Source organism: Rattus rattus, chromosome 8 (assembly GCF_011064425.1).
Source record: "Rattus rattus isolate New Zealand chromosome 8, Rrattus_CSIRO_v1, whole genome shotgun sequence".
Lineage (NCBI taxonomy): Eukaryota > Metazoa > Chordata > Mammalia > Rodentia > Muridae > Rattus > Rattus rattus.
Window position 1 is genome coordinate 12,084,884 of NC_046161.1, and position 22,816 is coordinate 12,107,699.

The window sequence follows — 22,816 nt, forward strand, 5'->3', positions numbered from 1 at the left end:
CTTATGATTTTGCAATCCCATAAGGCTCTTTAGGTCTTTCTAACCATTCAGAATGTCCCTTTCTTAGTTTGCACCCACCTTTCAGATTATCTGATTATCAGAGACTGCAGAGAACTCTTTCTAAACATAGCATGGGCCTCACTTCTTCAGAACTAGATACATGCTGCTCATCTCATGTCTTTAATGTTTCCTTGGCCACCAGGTGAGATGAATCAGTCTCTTTGCCAAGGACCAAAGCACAACATGAAAACCATGGAGAACTTAAAATATCCAGGTGGCTCTACTGTCCATTGAAGCTCTTTCTCTTTGAGCTGGTGGGACTAGACACAGCAAACAGTATCCATTTGCGGTAGCAGAGAAACAGGGGAGGAGTTAGATGGCAGGAAAAAGCCATCCTGCTTTATTCTCATCCATATAAGACAGATAGCTATCACCTCTACTGTTTCCCCAGGGTTCCGACATATCATACTGGGGTTATAGAAACCACAATTAATAAAAAGTGGTAGAAAATAGTCTTCAAAATATAGTTAAACTTAAATCTGTTTTAAAAACATTTACATTTGAAGGATATTTCAGTTAGGTTCCTGGAAAAAAGGAACACACTTCTAAACTGAAAGAGAAGCATTTATTCAATGCATGGGTGTATTGGCATGGGTGGAGGTTAAGGAAAGCTCATAGATTATATTTGAGAGTCTAGGACTAGTAATAGCAGGTTCCCACCCATTTAGGGATGTCCACAGCATCTAGTGTGAAAAGAGTCAAAAGGAGAAATAGACTGACCCCATTCTTCTCTATCTCAAGCTTCACTTATATCAGAGAACATAAGCAGAAACAGGTGAATAGTCTCCTGGACACACAACAGGATATAGGGTACCATAGATCTGAAGAGTCAAATAGGAGAGAACTCACATACGTGAACATACCTATGAAGCTATGGATCTTATTTCTTGATTATTGAAATGCATTGTCCAAAAGAACAATTGCTTTTCCAGTAATTAATGTCTCAGTAACTAATTAACCTTTTTGGAGCACAGAGTTAGGTATTCGTTCCATAGCTTGTACAGATTCTATAAAAACAAGTTTTTAATAAGGTGAAAGAAATAAACTATTGTATGTTCAGACAAGTTGCAGAAATGTTGCATAGAGCCTGAATACAAGAAAAGGTCAAGATGAATGCGTTGTGCGTGTGAGCGTCCTCTGCAACATCACATGTACAAAACTTACAGGACGTGAACTCTGTCTCACAGGACTTCCAAGTATGATCATATATATGAGTGTCTCATGAAGAATATGGCCCATAAACAGATAGTACTCCATAAAATATTAGTGTTGCCATTATAGAATTTTCTGGAAAGTCCACCACTATGAAAGATCCATACCTTACACGTGTATATCTTTACATTGATAGTCTATGCCCAGTGTTGTTCATTTAGAGAGGCAGAGACAATAGTGACCATTCTCATCACTGTCTCGTTATGGTATCATTCATTAATGATTCATTTGCTGTCTCTCTCCCTTAGGAAAGTCACCATCAGCTGTCATCCACTTGGACTTCTGAAGCACCTTACACTGGGTAGTTTATGAACAATCACAAAAATACTGCTTAATCAAGGTGAAAACAGACCCAGACCCATATTCTGGTAAGTGCCCATTTCTCAAAGATAGCTTCTTCAATGGAACTCTCACATGATAGAAGGGGAAGGAAGCTCTCTTGTGATACTATCCTGAGGGTGTTAGCCCCGTTTATAAGGCTGGGTTCCTCATGATTTGTTTTCCACAAAACCCACCTCTTCACACTACCCCTCTGGCTATTAACTTTCAACACATGGACTCCAGGTAGATGCTGACTTGCAGAGCTTTTCAGGCTGTCCCTGGGTCCAAGTTAGTGCTGACCTTGTCCTTGGGATGTGTTCTCACTTTCAGAATATGAGAAGGTTCTTTGTGAATGTCTAGGAGGAAGAGCATCCCTTTTTGTGAGAAAGGCATAGAGACTGCTTGTGATGACTTGTAGGAACAGGAAGGAAAATGGTATAAAAGGCATAAATTTAGAATTCGTTCCACTGGAGTTCAAATATCTGAACCGCTAATGATTCCATCAAGCTAGTGACACATGACCTTGACTGTGCAAGTCTTCAGAAACACCTTGTGGTCACCTGTTATGATAACAGGTAATATTTTAACATCAATTTGCCCCAGGACTAGTCCTTTATAGCATTTCAATAAGTGGAAGAAATAAATACTAACATTAGGTAATACAATGCCTTTCCAATTATCCCTGATTAAAGTCCCAAACTAGAAATCATTTGTCTTGATTAAATATTTCTTTAATTAACCTCAGGTAAACAAATTAGGAAAATCTATGTTGTACTTTGCAATTTGCAAAACAATCTAATAGAAAGTCACAATTTAAAACATACATCATGCTCTTCCTAGAACATTTTATACCTCTGAGTAGTCAAGAATATGGATTACTGATGTGGCAAATAGTAAGAATCCATTCTTTGTGAAGGAAAATCTGATTAAATTGCATCTTGCACACTTGTGATTTAAATTGTGATCAGACTTAATGTAGCATGAGGAGAGTTAATCCAGCTACTGTGAGCATTATTAAACATTTAATAAACGCCCATGCATAGTAAAGAATTTCAAAGGTGTGGTTCTGTATGCTGAGCACCAAAGAGTCAGGAACATAAATCTAGGAAATGCTTCAACTATCCACAGCATCTCGTTTTTATATGGCAGAAGCATCCGTAATTATTGAAGCACATATAGGCTTAGGAACCATAAGAAAGACATTCAGAAAAAGATTGTCACTGAGGAATAATAAAAGGTTTATTTGGATTGTAAAATTTGATTAGAAAAGAAATGTACCTAGCACCTGAACTAAATCTGCCATTCAAAGGGATGGAAAAAAAAGACCTTAGGGAAAAAAATACAGACTCTAACAGCCCCTTTCCTAGGAGCTCAGAAGTGGGGATTTTTGAAGTCTGTGTGGCACAAAAGCTTAGAGAACTGATGTGAAGTTTCTCAGTTCACCTGAGATCTACTCACAAACAGCCTGGGACTGTACCAGGGACCATGGCTAGTGAAAAAATCCCTAGGATTCTTGCTCCAAATCTGAAGTTGGTAAATAATCCAAGGCACTGAGCAACCTCTGGCAGTGGACATAAAAGTTTAAAAGAGAAAAGTTCCAACAAGCAGAGGTCATGTATGACTTCAGACCAAATAAATAGGCACAGTGGAGTTTAAGCCTGAGTCTCAGCACTTGCAGCCAGGCCCAAAAACACTCACTCAGCCTTGGTTTTAGTAATGCTTTTCAGTACTTAAAAGCAAGGAGTTGATGGATCCTTCAAGGACCACATGAGCCTCAGAGCTGTGTGATGACGGTTTATTTGCTGAAAATCTCTCAATTCTCTGGGCCTGGCACAAGTGTGCCCAGCAATTACTCAGGAGCTCCTGGGCTTAGAGTCTGAAAGCTAGGGTCAGTGAGATACAAGGAAGGGATGGGATGAAGAATATTTTATGAGAATTCTCTTCTTTAAACACACAATCTTAGTTACACATCCAGACATATCTCTATAGCCTAAAGGGGGGGGGGGCTGTGGTAGTTCATTACCTAAGAGAAGAAAATGAAGTGAAAGGGAGAAAGGACACTGCTCCATCTTGGAAACTAAAAGATGCTTCAAGAAAACAGATCCCAGAAACACACAACTGTGGAGAAAAACAACAGCATGTTCAGTCACAGGAGACCAAGGCCCATGGTCTGCATTGCTTCCCCAATTAGCGTAAAGGTGACCTTCAAAATTCACTTAGCTTTTTAGCGTTCGCATCCAATGAATTTTTAATTCATTAAGCACTGTTACAGCACAACTGACATTATTTTATGAATGAAAAAACTATTACACTAAGTTCAGAATAAAATGGGACAGATGTGAGTTTTGAAGTCTTTTTATTTGGTTGCTTGGTGGGGCATTTCCAAGATATTAAATGTTTGGAGCCATTTTCTAAATTAAAAACTTAAACTCAAATAATAACTGGCACAACATATCGGCAAAGTACAGGGTATGCTTCACAAACTTTCCCTGCCCTCGACTCTTTCAATCAAGTCCAAGGTGTGGCTTCCTAATTGGACAACTTGCTGTAGATTAGATAGAAGTAATTAATAAGTATACATTCTTCTATTGACATCATCCTGAGTCACAAGCTAAAAATGCATATTGCAGGAGGAAACTAAGGCTCCTTTTTTTATATTTTTAAAAGGTTTATTTATTTTTTATATAAGGACACTGTAGCTGTCTTCAGACACACCAGAAGAAGGCCTCTGGAAGAACAGTCAGTGATCTTAACCGCTTAGCCTTCTCTCCAGCCCTTAACACTTCTTCTTAAGGACAAAGCAAGAATACTATAGTCTATAAGTCTAGAAGAAGGTCTCTCCTTGACCATGTGGGCAGACTGATCTTGGGTCTCCAACAAGCATAGATATTAAGAAATAAATGTCCATTAAAGTCCCCCATGATTGTAGGGGGTCTTTGTAGCAGCCCAGATTGAATAAGATAGGAAACAAGCAACTTTATGGTTGTTGTAGAAAATTAGTTATTATATATGAATTTGCTCTGAAAATATAACAAACTAATATTGCCATGCATAGAAAAATAGATAAGATGCATTTTCATCTTTTGTGATTTTTACAGTCTACTAAGACTAGAAAAATATGTGGTGTTAACAACAGAAGATAAACACATACACATGTGTGCAACACATACCCCCCTACATACACGTGTGTAAAAATACTTGCACATAAAAAGAAATATGCACACATTCATATACTTATACACATATACATGTGCCCAGACACATATACATTTGTGCAAATGATGATGATGATGATGATGATGATGATGATGATGATGATGATGATAATAATAATAATAATAATAATTTTAAAATTGTGTTGGTATTATGATGGAAGGTACATAAATAGATTTTGGAAATGAAATATTTGCCAAATTTGTTCTTTTTTAAAAAAAATCTTTGAAATAAATCATTATAAATAATGAGTTATTCCAAAATCTGAGGATAGCTTGAAAAATCCCACATAATAAAAAGAAGTGCTGAAGGAGCCACCATTCCTACCTCAGCTTGTACTGCACAGCTGTAGTGATGTGAACTGTGTGGTGTTGGCACATCACACACATTGATCAATGGCATTAGACTGAAAACCCAGACATGAATTCATGCATCTATGGACACCTGATTTTGATAAAGAAGCCAAAATACACAGTGGGAAAATAAAGACAGCATTCTCAACAAATGTTGTTTGTTGAACTGGATGTTTGTATATGTAAGAATCCAAATAGAGTCACATTTATCACCCTGGACAAAACTCATCCAAAACCTCAACACTAGATATACGGAATCTGATTTAAAAAAAAAACAGAAAGGAAAGAAAGAAAGAAAGACAGAAAGACAGAAAGACAGGTGAAAGGGGAATATTCTTGAACTCAGTGAAATAGTAAATGACTTTCTGAAGAGAACACCATTTCCACAGACACTAACTTTAACTCTTAATAAATGAATCTAATGAAACTGAAAAGCTTCTGGATGGAAAAGGACACCATGATGCAGATAAAGTGGCAACCTACAGAATGGGAGAGATTTTTGCCAACTCAAAGACTAAAGTTCAAAATATATGTATAATTCAAAAAAATAGACATCAAGAAAACAAATAACCCAATTGAAAAATAGGTACAAGTTTAAACAGAGAACTCTCAAATGCAGCAACGCAAAGGTGAGAAACACCTAAATTTTCAACATACTTAGACATCAGGGAAATTAAAATCAAAACTACTTGAGGGTTCCTCTTACACTGGTCAGAATGGATAAGATCAATAAAATAAGTGACTGTTCATGCTGTGAAGAATTTTCAGTAATTCATCTCCTGGAACACTCATCCATTGCTGATAGGAGTCCAAAGTTGTACAACTAATTTGAAAATCAGTGTGGTGGTTCCTTAGTAAGATGGGAATTCATCTACCTTAAGATCCAGCTATAACATTTGTGAGTATACTCAAAAGATGCTTCATCATCCCACAAAAATGTTTGCTCAACAATATTCATTGCTGCTTTATTCATAATGGCCAGAAATTAGAAACAATCTAGGTGTCCCTTAGCCTATGAATGGATAAAGAAAAAAAAATATATAAAAAATATATATATATATAATTTAATATGGTATGTATTCACTTACAAGTGGTTATTAGTTGTTAAGTCGATGATGAGCAACTTATAACTTATAAGCCACAGACTAGATATTGAGTAAGGGACTTAGGTGACAGATCATCCTAAGAAGAAAAACAGAATAGATAGTTATGGAAGGACAAGAAGGGGCACTGGAGTGGAAGGATCAAGTGGGGAGGGGGAGGGAAAAGAATTAGGGAAGGAATATGGGGAAAGAAGCTAAGATTAGGGGCTATTTGAGGGGTAGTGTGGAAATCTAATATAATAGAAGCTTCATAAAATATACACGTACATGAAAAGAATCTAAGTGAAATGCCAAATAACAAGGGAGTAAGAGTGCCAACTGGACATCACTTATCGCCAAATGAAGCTTCCAGTACTGGTGTTGAATTGCATCTTACTGAGTTGTTGGCTAAATGGGTCCCCTGGGAAATCCCAACAATCCAGGATGTTGCTAAAGCTTTAAGTTGCTCTTCACAAGCAGAGGGAAAAGCACTCTTGTTGAAGACACTTACACAACTCATTGGACATGGAGAAGTAGAGCTTATTTTATAGAAAGTCTATACCCGTACAGACTGTTGTTTTTGGCACTAGAAGGTACGTGGCACATGACAAAAAGAGACCAGTAAACACTAATGCAGGCACAAACCCTTTGATGTACGAAGGTATTCCGCCTGCAGGCTATGCTAATGGAATGGTGGCATAAAGCTTATGGGAGTATCCAACCCATGCCTAATTTGACTTGAGCCCTAATGTATGAGATGGAATCTGTACCCAATATTGCTTGAGTGGTCAGGAACAAGAGACTAGGTAGCCCAAGGACCTAGGGTGAAACCAAATACTACTGTTCTATTAAAAGGACGGAGAAATAATGACTCCTAATGACCTTCAGCAATGCTAACAGATCAGTGTCTTGCTCAGCCTTGGTCAGAGAAGTTTCTCCCTGCAGCAGATGGGACAAATACAGAGACCTATAGTTATACAATATACAGAGTGAGAGACCTGGAAACATCCAGCCCTCAATGGTATGTCACCAACAAATCCCTCTCCTTAAGTCTCAAGGAACCCTCTAGAAGAGGAGGTGGAAAGAGTGTAACAACCAGAGGGGAAGGAGGATACCAAGAAAACAAGGCCTGCTAAACAGAGTATCACTGACGCACATGTGAACTCACAGAGATGGACATAGCATGCACATGGCTTCAATGGTCTAAAGAAGATGGGGTCCCAGAGCTAAAAGAGGAAATGAACATACCTAACTCAGAAGCCACCTACCATTAATAACCACTGGTAAATGATATTTAGTTTTCTTCAAGGGAGTATCCCTGGGAAGGCTATTTTTAAGGATAGGCCATAGTTCCGCAGTGGATGGCCAACGGAAAGAGTACTCAATGGCCTCTCTCAAGGTTCCTTGTCTCATAATTTAATCTCAGAACTTTTTCCTTTCTACTTCTTGTTTGTTTAATCTCATTTTATTTTTATTTTTTATTTCTTTTTCTCCTTTTTATACTACAAGTCTTTCGTATATGTGGTATGACTTCCTGTGCTGGGTTTTTATGGGATTCCTGGTATGCAAATGTGTGGGTCTGTGTGTCTATATCTGTTCCTTGGATCTGTCTTTTCTTGGGTTTTTTTCCTTCTGTTTGCTAATTTTGCTCTATTCTGATGTGTTTGCTTTTGTTTTATCTTATTTTATTTTAGTAATATTTCTTAGAAGCCTGTTTATTTTCTAATGAGAGACAGAAAGGGTCCAGATGGGTCCAGGGAGGTGGGGAGAAGTGTTGGAGAGGAAGAAAAATCCCATAATTAAGATATATTATAGTTTTTAAATCCATTTTCAATAAAAGAAAAATGATAAAAATAAACTATCAATATTCACAAATGTTTTACAAACAACTCTTCATAAATAGAATTTATGATACGACTGTTCTTTTATAGAAGTACTTCTGAAGCCACATGACCATTTGTTGATGAGTCACACAGAGTATGAATACCCATTTTTCAAGGGCTGGATACACTGGTTCAACATGAAAGACCAGGCAACGATTCCCTACAGCAAAGCTTTACTGTAAAGGAAAAGATTCATATATAAGATGCATTCAAAAATCAATTTCACACGTCTAATTTAAAGCCAATTCAAATGCAATTACTGTATCAGGACCATCCATTTGGCTAGGGTCAGGAATACAATCACCAGGGGCAACAAATGATGTTGCTTCTCAGAAGATAACCTTTTAACAGATATGCTGAGCAAGGAAAAACAATACAACGCAGACAGGAGACTCACTGGGCACTGTGACTGTCACTGTTAAACTGATCTATTTAGAAACCAAGTCATTCTAAGACATGGCCCATGCTCTGTTTCGTTTCTACTCAAATGGAGACTTCCCCATCTGCTCCAATACCCTGGTTCACACCTTCTCCAATGCTGCTAAGTAGAAGAGATAAAAGAACACGTTCAGCACAAAGCATTAAACTTACCACTCTCATCGTCTATGTTGAACCTCCCAAGACCACTGCCGTCTCTGATGGAGTACTGGATCTCTCCATCCCTACCAGAATCCTCATCATGGGCAGTCACCTGCAGCACGCTTGTTCCAATCCGTGAGTTTTCCTTGACAGATCCAACAACAGCAAAGTCTGGGAAATATGGTGTATGAAGGTTTTCATTGACATCTACCACCTCCACCTCAACAAAAGAAATTGATGACAGAGAGACAGGCCGCCCTTTGTCTTTGGCCCTGACTGTCAGGTTGTAGAACTGCTGCTTTTCATAGTCAAGCTCTTTGCTCAAGCGGATGGCACCACTTGCCTTGTCAATTTCAAATCTCCCATTATAATCATTGACCAATGAGTACCGTACTTGACCCCCCAATCCAAGGTCAGGATCCTGAGTCTCAAGCCAGGCAATGACTGTACCAACCGGAAGATCTTCAAGGACTTTCACGCTGTAGCTACTAGGGATAAATGCTGGAGAACAGTCATTGACATCATCTAGAAAGATCTTCAGGGTGACAACAGAAAACAGCTGCTGGCCACTTTCTGCTTTGTCCCTGGCTTCTATTTTCAAAGAATAGTTGGCTTTGGATTCTCTGTCCAATTGATCGGCTATATAGACAATCCCAGTTGAGCTATTGATGACAAACTGGTGCGTGTCTGTCAAGACTGAATATGTTACCTCACCATTAGAACCCAGGTCTTTGTCTCTCGCTTCCACTTGAATAATCTCTGTGCCAATACTTGAACTTTCAAGAATGCTGACCGAGTAGCTGTCCTGAAGAAACACTGGGGTATTGTCATTAGCATCCTCCACGTTGACAGTCAGCAAACGCCATGACGATTTCTGTGGCTTTCCAAGGTCATAGATAGTTATGTTGAGGACATAGAGGTCTGTATGCTCTCGGTCCATGGGCATGAGGACTTTAAGTTGTCCAGTCTCCATATCAATATTGAAGCAGCTGTCTGTGTTTCCATCTGATATTGTAAATAGCACCTTCCCATTGAAGCCAGAGTCGGCATCATAGGCTTTAATCTTCAGGATGTTAGTTCCTACTGGCATGTTCTCCTTTACAGCCACATCAGAGGGAAAAGACTTGTCAAAATGTGGTCCTTGCCTATTAATCGAATAAAAGTCAAGAAATCCATCTTCTTGATTCAGTTTCCCATTAGCTTTTGCTTTAATGAGTAGTTTCTCTGCCAATTTCTGAGCCACGCGAGTTTCTCTGCAACTGAAGCTCTTTGAAGACACTTTCCCATGGAGAACTGAGATGTTAATGGCCATGGGGTCTGCAAAGTTTTCTCCATCAGTAGCTGTGATTCTGAGGGCAAAATTGCCATTTTTAATGCCAGAATTCATCAGTGACTTCTTAAGCTGCAAAACGCCAGAGTCTGGGTTTAAATAAAAAAAACCAAGTTCATTTCCAGAAATGATTTTGTACTTTACAAGTTCAAGTTCGTCAATATCAATAGCAGAGATGGCCGTGATGTGACCCCCAACAGGAAAGTCATATGAAATAACTCCCTGGCAAGCCACTTTTTCAAAGAGAGGGCTGTTGTCATTGACATTTCCTACCCGAATGGTCACATTGACCTCACTTTCGTGGCGGTATGGGGAGCCCCAGTCAGAGGCTCTCACAATGAATCTATATGTCTCTGGGGAGGATTCAAAATCTAACTCTTCAGTTGTGCTGATCACACCTGTAAACTGGTTAATGGCAAACGGTAAAAGGTTCAGGCTGGCGATGCTGTAGGTGATGTAGCCATTTTCCCCTTTATCCTTATCAGAGGCAGACACAGTGAGAACATTTGTACCAACAGGGACACTCTCATTCACAAAAGTCTCATACAGTGTCTCCTGGAATTCTGGGGTGTGGTCATTGGCATCTTCAATCCCAATAGTGACTTGTGCCTTTGCGTCTCCTTCCTTGTCTGACACTTCCAGCTTATAAACTTCCTTCTTGACTGTATTCAAGGGCTGGGCTGTGACGATCAGACCTGACCTGGGATTAATTTTGAAGTACTCTGCGTCCTTACCAGGCAATAGTTTGTATTCCACATCCAGTGGCTCAGGATTGACCTTGACGATGGCTACCATGACACCAGGAGGGGAAAACTCACTTATACTGACGTCATAGACATCTTTTTCAAACTTGATTGGGGTGCTGTCTCTCCTGGGGTTAGCAATGTGGACTGTCTTTAGTTCTGAGAACTTCTGAGGTGACCCTTTGTCTTTTGCTTGAATCGTGAGGTTATAGCCATAGGAGAAGCTTTCCCAGTCCACCTGCCTTCTCTCCTTGACTTTATACTCATTCATCCACTTCCCTTCCTTAGCCAGGAAGAACTGCTCTAAAGGATCTCCATCCACAATGGAAACCGATTCGATCTCTCCATTGGCCCCCTCATCCAGGTCATCAACTGTCACTACTGCATATGTTGGCTCTTTGTCCAATGAGAAAGGTGTGTGAGTGACCACGTGGATAATTGGAGCATGTTCGTTTATGCGTTCAATGTGAACATAAAGCTTGGCAGTACTGCTCACACCATTATTGCCATAGAGTTTCATCCCCCGGTCCACTGCTAAGATTTCTAGATCATATCTGTTCTTCTCGTCATAATTCAACCGTCCACTTAAAGAGATGACACCACTCGTGGGGTGAACTGAAAAAAGATCAACCTTGTTTTTGAAGTAGTAGTAGAATTCCCCATTGGAACCGATATCTGCATCTGTGGCCGTCACCTGGGCAACGCTAGTCCTGAGTGGTGTGCTTTCTGCGATGGTGACCGAGTAGGTGGTTGGTGAGAACAGAGGCCTCAAGTCATTCATGTCTAAAACCTGGATGTTTACTTTGGTCCATGCTTCCAAGTCTTCTCCTCTGACAGAACCTTTTATGATTAATAAATAATTGTCTTGGATTTCCCTGTTCAATATGGCAGAATTGCCACCTTTAGTTCTTATCCTGAGAAAGCAGAAATCTGCAATAATGACCTCCTCAGCTTTGAAAAATCCTTCCTCATCACCGGACACTATTCTGTACTTGATGTCCCAGGACAGGTCTATTAAGGTGATGCCCATTCTGCTTTGGCTGTTGACATAGGTCCTTGCTGCCGAGTTCTCATACACTGTAGCGTTATAGAGAGCATGCGTGAAGTGGAAGCCCAGGGGCCCTGTTCCTGGCAGCCCCTGGGAGATGGTGGCACACAGCTTCAGGAGCAGGAAAATGAGGCAGGAAGGAGGCCTCGTGCCAATACAGTGTCTCATAGTCACACCCATTTTATCACATGTCCTGGAAGGAAACACAGAGAAAAAAATTATAGATTAATTCAGAAGAAAGTGAGAGAAACAAATAAACAAGCAAACAAAACATGAAAAAGTGAGTTGAGAAGGGTGTACTAGAGCAAATCTTTTCATTACAGCATCAATACAAAAGTTATATCATTCACTGCTACTAGATAGTAAAGAGTTTAAAGTCATTAGAATTTAACCTTATCTTGATTGAACTTCCTTAAGTGACACTTTCCCACTACTGTTGGGCTTGGTTTGGGGCACCGAATTTATTATATGTTAGAAGTCAACTTAGAAATGTATAATTAGAGACCTTGAATGCATTTAACTTTAACCTATAGTGGCCTTTTGCACAATTATATGACAAAGTTCTTTAAACATATTCATTACGGCACTGTTCCAAATTTAGAAAGAAAACCTCTAAAGACACTAAAAACTATCAATAGAAAATGAAATAATTTAGAGTACATTCTTAAAGTAGGCTATGGCCACTAAAATGATTGCAAGAGACATGTGCTTGCAGATGCATAAAGATGAAGGGCTGAGGTAAATGAGGTATCCAGGATGCATCCGAGAGTACACTATTGAAATACTGACTCAGACATTTGCATCTTTAGCTTTGAAACCGCCACTACTTCATTTCACTTCCCACTTCGTTCATTGAACGTGGCTCCCCAATGGTTACTTCATTTCTTTTATACAGTTATAGTCGCATAAAGATCTGCTTGAAGGTGTTACTGTCTTCTATTCTGTTCACTTTAAAACTGATCAAAATGAGTGGACAGTTCAGTGCCATGATAAGGAATAACGTTCAGTCTGATGAAGCACTGGTGACTGTCCAGGCTCTGTATTATCTAAGCCACTCTCCCCAGTGACGACCCATCACAGAAGGAGGGTAACAGTCCTTTCCTGAAAGTACATAAGGAATCACAAGCTACGTTCATCAGTAAATACAAAATTTTGTCAGTCTCCATAGTTTTATGGCCATCCAGACTCAAAGACAAAATATTTTCCTCTTTTTACCAGTAAAATGTGTCAAATACTGGGTGAGAAGAAGCCATTTAACATGGAGCAGCCGAATCAGGTTATCTTGATGCTTATATTTTCAGAGTCTCTAAGAATGAGCTATTGTTTCAAGTAGCACCGTCAGGGCCCTGTCAGTCTCCTGCAGGAAGTGCAAGTCCAAATAGAAATGTGTATGCAAGAAGCACGGTACAAGATCTCACCGTGCTACATTAAGAGCAAAACACTTATACTTATTATTTTTCATTATGTGTAGGTATGCGTGTCTGCAGGTGAGTATGTGCAGAGGAGCACTGGTGACCCTTGAGGACAGGGAGGGCCAATTCTCTGAAACTGTAGTCACAGTTGGTGGTGAGCTGCATGACGAAGGTCCTCTGGAAGATCAGCAAATGCTCGGAACCATTGAGCAAGCTCTCTAGACTCCCATTGTTTTTCTTTTAATACTGAACAAAAGGTACCATTTTACCTGATCGCATATTACAAATGGACAGCTAAATAAGACGATTTGGTTGAGCCTCTGGTCCGCTCAGAGTTGACAGGTAGACGTAGCCCCGCAGACCCTCAAGTCCTTGGCTTTCTTAATGTATCTAGTATGTGCGCTCCCCAACTGCAACTTCATTCTCATTAAACCACCTCTAAGCCATCGTCTTGATACACAGGTAATGTGATTTACTTCTACAGGTGTAGTCAGTGAAGATTACTGGTGAAAATGCATGGGCTCATCCAGCATCTCGGATTCCTTATCCGCTTTCTGCTTTCATATTACTGGGGCTATGATAAATTAAAAACCCAACTGAGGTTTAACTTTTTCAAGCACTGCAGGTTATTTTTGTAGTGTATAAAATATTTTCAAATTCAAAGGTGACAAAGCAATAGTGCCATTATAGCTTTCTTTTTCAAGGTAAGACCACGAAGTTTCTTTTTCCTAGTGGCAGAGAATGAGTTTGAACTCAGCCTTTCTTCCCAGATCACTAGGCTTTCCCACTTCTTTTTAGCAAAACTCTGGGTCTGTGTAGACTGGGTTCCTGTTGGGATGTATGTGCCTTGCTACTGTTGCCACCTGAACCATCTAGAAAATACTGAATAGCTGGGAGTTAGTTCAGTACAGAGATCTCAGGCTCATAGGCAGCAGAGACCACAACAGTCAAAAGCAGAAAAAGGCTATAACATTTTAATAAATAATAGCTATTAATGTTACATGCAGATTCTCTTACTGTCATGAGGAAATGTTTCACGGGATGAGAACATATATCAGAGCGGTGCCCTTACCCACAGAGCCAGGAATAAGGCCAGGGGTAGAGCAGCCAGAAATGCTAGTGAGCAGGTTTCAAGAAGTTCAGCACTTGACTCCTGGGCATGTCAGAGTTAGCCTGACTCATATTTTGTGTTGTGCACACAACTAAAATCTGAGTGTGGTAGCCTCGTCTCTAGCAATCACACACCGAAGTCTGCAGAAGCTCTAATGATATTCTATGTACATCGATAGAGCTTCTCATCATTTTGATTAGGTCCTGTAGAGGTGCGGCCTTCATCCTCACAATGACCACCATGGTGACTCCTCTGGGTAGTCTTTTCGTGGAGTAGACAGCTACTCATAAGTGGTCCTCTGTGTGTCCCAGAGGTGGGCACCTGTACAAAGCCCTTCACGAGTCCTTCAAAGCAAAAAATATTGGGACGATATGACAGTGACCGTTCAAATTAACTAATCAAAATTGATGCTTTCCAAAATTGAGCTGTTCTTTCAGCAAGTTCACTTCTACTATCTTCTCTTAAGACTGAGAATGAGTAGTCTTAACACAAAAAATAAAAAGAAAACAAAACAAAAAAACCACCAAGCAAGAGTACTTTTGTTAGCTTCAGCTGTCAAACCCACGATGTCTCATACGACATTTTTATATGTGGCTTTGAAGAAGGGAAACACAAGCCACAACTGGCAAAAATGCTGCCTATCAGTCTTCCAGGTTTGAGGAAGACAAGAATGTTAGAAGTTAGGGAGTTGGTACACGCACAAAGTAAACACTAAAAGAAAACCCTAGCTTCTGTTTTAGCATGCCAAGATAACAGTTCCTATTACTTTCAGAAAGGTAGTGGCCTTTCCAAATGGAATCCAAAGCTGTTTGTGAAGCTATCATAGTTATGATGTCTCCCATGCCCTGTGCATTGATTTATTCTACTGCTTATGGATTATTTTTAAAGAAAGAAGCTATTTCTGAACCTCAGAGCACATTTTCTACAGCTTAGCAACATAATCAATATTTTTATACAATCTCTAAAGAGATCACTGAGCTATCAGTCTTGGAGACATTCATCTTTCTGAGGGAGTGATGGCTGAGGGAGTGCCTCCCAGCCAGACTTTTCACAATGAATACGGATCTCAGTGTAGGACTCCAGTGGGGCATACAGATCTGTCTTCAGAGAGAATAAATAAATACTAGAGAACTTGGGGCAGGTACAGTACTGACTGAGACAGCCTTGACCAAGTAAATACTCAGCGATGAGTTTATAACTTGGTCATATTGCTGTCTGTACCCCAAAACTCTCCTTTTTGGGTTGTTTCTAAACAGTAACAGGCCACATGAAGAAATATTCTACTTGATCCCTCTCTCTTGCTAAGTTACTCATGTTGAAAATGTCAGTTTTCCAGAAAGAACTCAAAATATACACTGTGCAAAACTGTGGAACGTAGAGAAAAGCCAACAGATGTAGCATCTACCCATACAGATGCCCTTGGGAAAGATATTTGTGGTTCTACCTGTCCCAAGCTGTTCATTCATCAACCGGATGTTCATTGTGGCAAAGCTATTATGAACAAAAGGCTCCTTAAGTTACAGAGAGTACCCTTTGACACATGACTTGGTTTTAAAACTGAACTCTTGTCATTAGATGAGCAAACTTGAACAGGTTATTTAACCTAACAGTGCTTTGGTTTCTTCTATTAATTAAAAACTATGAAGTATTAATCTTCTAAGTATATGAGTTTACCCAGCCACTGTTTACTAAGGTCAATTTAAAGACTAGAACTCCTGAGTCACTGGAGAGGATCTATGACCTACTGCTTCCTTCTCCCATAGTAAAAGGCACACCCAAGTCAAAGGAATGAATGCCTCATCCCTGGTTCAAGTCTACGAAGAGTAGTGACCACACCCCAAAGATCAGAGAAAGTCAGTCAGATTTTAATGAGTATTAAATCTGTTTTCTTATTCTGAAAATGGAGTTTATAAAATACCCATATGGCTACTCCCAATGTTTAGCAGTAAGTGAGTGTAGTGTTGGACACATCATCTCAAACTTGGAAGGTTGAGAAAAGGATGTTGTTTGGAGGCTGGCCTGAGTTACACAGACAGCTTGAGGCCAGCCTAAGCCGTAGAACAAGAGTCTATCTCAATGAATAAACAAGCAACAAAAAGTTCCATAAATATTAACTGACTTTATAATTACTTAGATATTCAGAAGCAATAACCCAAAACATGAAAATAGTGAACAACAAATGTTTTGCTCTTAGCAGTAAGGGACATTCCTCCTGTGAAAACTTCCATTCACAAACCCCAGATTCACACCAATGGTAAAGACAGCATCACAGAAGAGTCCTGTCTGGGTAACAGGCTCTTACCACAGCTTGGCTATGCATTCCTCCACCCACGTAATAATCTTTCAAACTCAGGACAGTGCAACTGTACTAGGGAGCGCCTCTCAGCCCTGGTACTTAATTTTGGAGGAAGTCGAGTTAGATCTTCCTTTGTGATCATATGCTCCAGGAAACCTGCTCAGCCCTGTCTCTTTAGTAGCCTGTTCAATGTTTCTTGGTTGCTTGGCACCGGTCTGAACGCTGGGTCCTTGCTCCTGAAATTGGTTACACATTTTCTGCATGACGTATGAGAGGATAAAGCTATGCTTTCTGCCTCGCACTGAAGACTGCCTAAAAAGAACAAAAAGTGGTTGTGTGTGTGTGTGTGTGTGTGTGTGTGTGTGTGTGCGCATGTGTGTGTGTATGAATATATCAGCACAAAACACGAGGATATGATAGTAGCTATTTGGATCACAAATCATTAATGTGACATTGTTATCACAGATCATGTGATAATATATTGAAACAAAGCCACTTAAAGTCAATGAATGTCACAGCCAAAAGTGCCTTAAAATGAACTAGAGTAACACTGTAGTTTTACCACAAAAGAAAGACAGAAGTTTTCTTACTATAGACAGAATCACGGGGTTCCCTAGTCAGAGGCTAAAAGGGACCTTAGATCTCCAGCGTGAACATGACTCCACAAAGCTCTGCCTCCTCTTTCCTCTCAGGTCTGTCATACAAGTCTACAATTGCACTTCCTTTAGCAACATAGTTTTGAACTACCCAGAAGTTTTCAGTGTGCATCAGAGCTATCCTTGGCCTGTTAGAATGCACATTGTTGGGCTCTTTGCCTGATTATTGGCTTAGGGCCAGTAGGTCTAGAATTCAAAGTTCTCTCAAGTTCCCAGGAGGTCAGTCCACTTGGCGAGCTTCTGCTCAGTAGATTGAACTTTGGCTGTCTTAGTGTAGTGTTTTCTTTTTTATGTTTCAGCTATTTAAGTGTCACTCGAAGTACACACTGGACAGAGAACAGGCTGGGAAAAATGCTGGTCCACCTTTTCACTTTCTTTCAGTGTTTGACAAAGTGTCTTAAAAAGGCACAAATTTAATTCAGTGATACTGAACTGGTCTGGATACAACAGAATCCTTCAAGCTCTAATGAGAAGAGCAAAATGAGCATGCTACTCCTGTCCCCTCAGGCATATCTTGCCAAGAGGTCTTCACCTACTACACGCATCTTATCTGGGTGGGACTACTGGTTGTTTCCATCTCCTGGGAATTTGTAGGATACCTTCTGGTATCATGGAAGCTGAGGATATATGTGCATGGGGAGGGTTATATTTAAATAAAAAAACTAAAAATGATGATGAAGTAAGTCATCAGTGTCATTTAGAAAACATAAGGAAACAGTAGATGGGCATAAGTAAAGAAATTTAAATTAAAGCCAGGCAGTAGTGGTACATGCCTTTAATCCCAGCATTCAGGGAGACACAGAAAGGTGGATCTCTGTGCATTCGAGGTCAGCCTGGACTACAAAGGGAGTTTCAGGACAGCCAGGGCTACCCAATAAAATCCTATCTCAAAACATAAATAAATAAATAAATAAATAAATAAATAAATAAATAAATAAATACAGAAAGATTTGAATTGGAATTCTTTGCAGACATTAAGCTGTCTCCAAATAAAACTCTTTCTTTTAGTGCCTTTAGACACATATAAAAAGTTACCTTGCATTGCTCTTTCTGATGACGCGAGCTTTAGGTTATAGAGCCTAAAGTTCCCAGAAGCCCCATGTTATACAGTCAGAAGACAATAAGTACAGTCACACTTCCTTCAGCTGGCCTGTGTCCTGAGAAACACAGTCATGAGAGGTGACACCTGAGGCTGCTGCTGGTTCCAGGGTGCTCTGCTCAGCTGCACACTTTATCTTTTAAGCAGACGGAGTGTATTCTAAAGCAACCACAAAAAGTTCAGAACAGCCAATACATAGCCCGGGATCATGGGCATTTATCATGGGCATTTATTAACACCACCTCTAACTGTGACGGCAAATACATACCTAGGATCATGGGCATTTATTAACACTGCCACCAACTGTTATGTTCTGTATCTGCCTGTGCTATCCTTTAATCCCTTGCAGGGCATGTCTCCTTATCCTGAGTCACCACGACTTGTGATAACCACAATGTTGCCAGGTGACAGGAATTTGTTAGTGCCATTTTAATCTTATGAGAACATTGTCTTTTAGTGGGCACAGTCCCTCAGTGTTCAAAACATTGTTTGGTTTGCACGACTAGATGTTTGAGGCACTGTAAACATACACCACGTGACTTGTGATTCCTGTGATACAAATCACATGTTTTAAAAACCTGTCTGTGACCCCAAAGCTCTGGTCTTCCAATCCACACATATACCTGCAGTGAGCGCTGGGGCAACACAACTGGGGAAGCAGTGGGGGATGGAGAGCTCCGAGTGGCACAAGAGACTTTCTTCTGCAGGCTTCTGTGCTGGAATGAGTTCTCAAGTTCTCATTTTAAGTAATTTCAGCGTGATGTCCTAAGAAACTGACCCGATACTCGTTCCCCCACATCCCACATGTTAGCACCACGGTTCTGCCACATCCCACATGTTAGCACCATGGTTCTGGTGATTTCTTTGTTCTAACCCCATGAACAAGCAGCAAGCACAGAATGTACACCATTGTTCCAGACGACCTAGAAGAAGCGGCTTGGTGAATAATGCAGATATCTCTAAAATTTATATTATCTATTTTTCTCAGCCAAAAGGACAAGTCTCTGGGATATTAAACAAAATACCAGTTTCTTATTTTCTCCATTTGGAAAATTTTGCTTGCTTTTCTCAAGTGCCCACCAGAAAACCCATGCTAAGTGCCTAGAATAGTTGATTCACAAGGCTACATCACTTGTTATTCTGTGCAACATGAAGACAGAGATCCCAAAGCCCACAGTTGATTTTGCCAAAGTCTTTATCCTTTTCTTATTAATAATGTTGTGTTGTAAATTCTAACTCGGGCCATTGTTGCAAAGCATTTTGTTTCCACAGAGTGACTTACTAGGTAAAGTCAGTCAGTATTAAGCAAGAATCATTCAGGTTCCTGAAGAAGTAAATGGCCACACAGGTCTGGGTTTTGAATACTCTCCATTATGTTGTCCTCAATCGTGGGAAATGTTTCCATACAACACTGGTTAATGTCAAGTATCATTTCATCAGTAAATTCTTCAAATTCAGGGGTAATTCAACCAGAGGCTATCAGAAGGAAAGATGAACATGTTGTTCAAGGCTTTTAGAAATGACTTCACCCTTTGGAGAAAGAAATTTATCATAGTGTAAGAAAAATATGTATAGAGAGAATATCATTTTTTCTTGTGATTGGCTGTCTGAGAAAATGCTTCAGAAAAAAAATTCTCTTTCAGTTTTCCTCTGGCAGCCTCAGAAAGCAAATGGTAACAATATTAGCATTGTCTTAGACTCAAGTTTAAGACAAAAAGCCAAACAAACCCTCATACAAGGCCACAATTTATTTTATGATAACTGTCAAATAGAGAAAAGCCAATGTGTTGGAGTGGAACAAATATTTTGAAATAGTATTATTTTTAGTAATTTTTAGGGCAAATGTAACTGAGATGGAAGGTGTTCTTTGGGGATCCCTGGAAATTGTGTGACAGATTCTGACACAGTGGATGTCACTCCTCCATTCTGTTGGTGCTGTTTTTCATAAAGTCAGCATTTCTTTAAAAAAAAAATCCCAAGTGCAAGTGCCATGCCATTGTAAGAAGTGGTCCTCCTTTAGGGAAAGACTGTGTGATAAGTAACATCAAAAATGAGGAACAGGAATATGAGGGAAACTGGTACCCATCAGGGCCTTCTTTCCCATGAAGAAAGAAAATTCTGAGGGGCTGGAAGCAAGGAGATAGGGGTGTGTGTTTATCAGACACAATTAAGAAAGGGGATGTTTAGTATCCCTTTCCAGAAGAACTAACATCAGAGATGTAATAACTGATGGGCAGCCTAAAGTTGGAGAGGATTTGATAAAAATAACTCAACTTTGAATCTTTCCAGGGTTTACATATGGATAAAATCTCCTCCTGGACAGAGGAGATCACAGGTGCAAGTGGGCTTGCATGAATGCACTTGTTCATTTATCTAAATGTTTACACCAGAATATAATGCAGAACATAGGTCTCCTGTGGTAGGTAAACAATCTGAAATTATTGCTAAATTAATCTAAGGATACAAGAGATACTGCAACATAATGCCATGTTTCATGTTGCCTTGTGAGGGTTGAGAAGGGGCAGATAGGGAGAAACTAAGAAATAATCTATCAGGACTATTCCCAGGTAACAGTCTGTGAAATGAAACATGGGAAGAGATGACCAGACAGCTTTACACACAGATAGATGAGAGCACTGTGGACTGGTTGACCTTAATAACCAGAAGCAAGGGGATTAATTAGAGATATACACAAATATATGTCCCTAGGGTTTAAAATAGCTTGTGTGTGGACATAGAACCACCATCTAGAAATCTGCTCATTATCTAGGTATGTCAGGATGGTCTCATCTTGTCATCACTGGCAAATGTGCCTCAGGAAAGGGCCAAATGTAGACTTGGGTTTTTGCCCATCCTCCACACCAAAACTCCTGGTGATTGATGGGTTCTGCTGTTGTGCAAAATAATCCTTAGTGCTCAAGAACCAAGTGAGTGATTTAGCATTGTGTCCCAAACACAATCATCATTGTCATTGTCATCCTCCTCCTCATCATCAAACAACAACTACAACAACAACAACAGCAACAACAACAGCAGCGGCAACGGCAGCAACAACAACAACAACAACCCAAAATACTGTTTTTCTGATCCCACTACTGATATCATTCTTGAAAATAAAAGCCAGGTATGGGAAAGCATTCCCATGTAGCAATTTATAAAGAAAATGAATGCATAATACAAATTCAAAGCCAGGAACTCAGGGTGGAACAGATCAAGCCTCAGGCAGAACATGAAGAGAATGTTATGGTGCCAGGCCAAGGACAGTAGCAGCCAGTGTCTCCAATGCTCCCACTGGCCTGTGTATCTGCCTAACCCCTCCAAATCATTCCTGCTATTTCCAGTCATTCACACACCTTACCCTAAGCACATTTTAACCACTAGGTCAGCTGGCTTCCTCTCACAGTCTTTTGGAAGCTTCCAGAACACTAATGTCCAAAGCTGTCTACGTAGTTTAGAGGGTTACAGTAACACTGTCCCTGGTCTTGGGAAGTGTTTTAAATATTTTCTGTTTTTGTTGGTGTCTTTCACATCTTTCCAAGTTTACTTCTCTTCCTTTGCCCAATTTTCCACCATGAAAACACAGGTATACTGTAATCGCAGGGAAGGTTTGCTGACTCTCAGGATGAGCTATGGTGCCATGTTGTACAGCCTCCCAATATGTTCTTTGTAGTGCTTGCTATCATTCTCAACATCTTTTATTATGCTGCTTGATTAGCATTATCTAACATGACTATAAATTCCACAAAGAATGAGACTATCTCTAAGGGCTTTACTGTCACCCAAATTGAATTGTCCACCATGGTAGGCAAGTACTCAATACATTTCTATTGTTTCGTAATGTTCAGAAAAATATAAGAGCAGTTTTTATTAATTGAATTTTTCTCCCAGGAAACTTACTTTCAGTAAGAATTGGGTGATACAAGTAAATCTTTTGTTGTTGGCCAGGGAAAGTAGGACACAGATGAATTATGGAGTCTCATGGGCTAGCCCCCAAAGCTGTGTATTATGCTAAAATGATAGACATGTTGATTCCAAAAACATGTGATTAGAGGAACTGGTACTATGATTTGAGGATAGATTGAATCATGGAGAAACCACATTTCCTTTGCTAAAGAGTGTTTCTGCTATTACTGAGGGGTTTGCTGAAGACTATGAGTTCTGGGAATGTGCTGCTCCGAACGGGGCTCCTTTTGTTACTGATTAGATGCTTGGTATCTCCAGTCAGTTAACCTGATGGGTTCTGAGCTCCCTGCTCACAACCAAGAACAAAAGAACCCCCTGCTGCTGGCGGTAGACCCATTTGACCTCATTTCTCCACAAAGCATTCACATGTGGCAAGACCATCAGTCACCCTGACAGCCAGAATCCCTGTTTGCTCCCAACAACTAGTGTTCTGCAGTCTTCGCCCAACCTCAGTT

The 22,816-nt window shown here is 40.0% G+C and overlaps 1 protein-coding gene across 4 annotated transcripts in view; it reads right to left on the bottom strand.

Moving 5' to 3' along the window:
- Positions 1-12,012, bottom strand: part of Fat3 (FAT atypical cadherin 3) — a 456,579-nt gene extending 444,567 nt beyond the window's left edge. For all 4 annotated transcript variants that reach the window (XM_032911177.1, XM_032911175.1, XM_032911176.1 and 1 more), the window contains exon 1: positions 8,716-12,012. In XM_032911177.1, the coding sequence (XP_032767068.1) occupies positions 8,716-12,004 (3,289 nt within the window). In that variant the 5' untranslated portion in view covers positions 12,005-12,012. The remainder of the gene's footprint in view (positions 1-8,715) is intronic.
- Between the last annotated feature and the right edge of the window lie 10,804 nt (positions 12,013-22,816).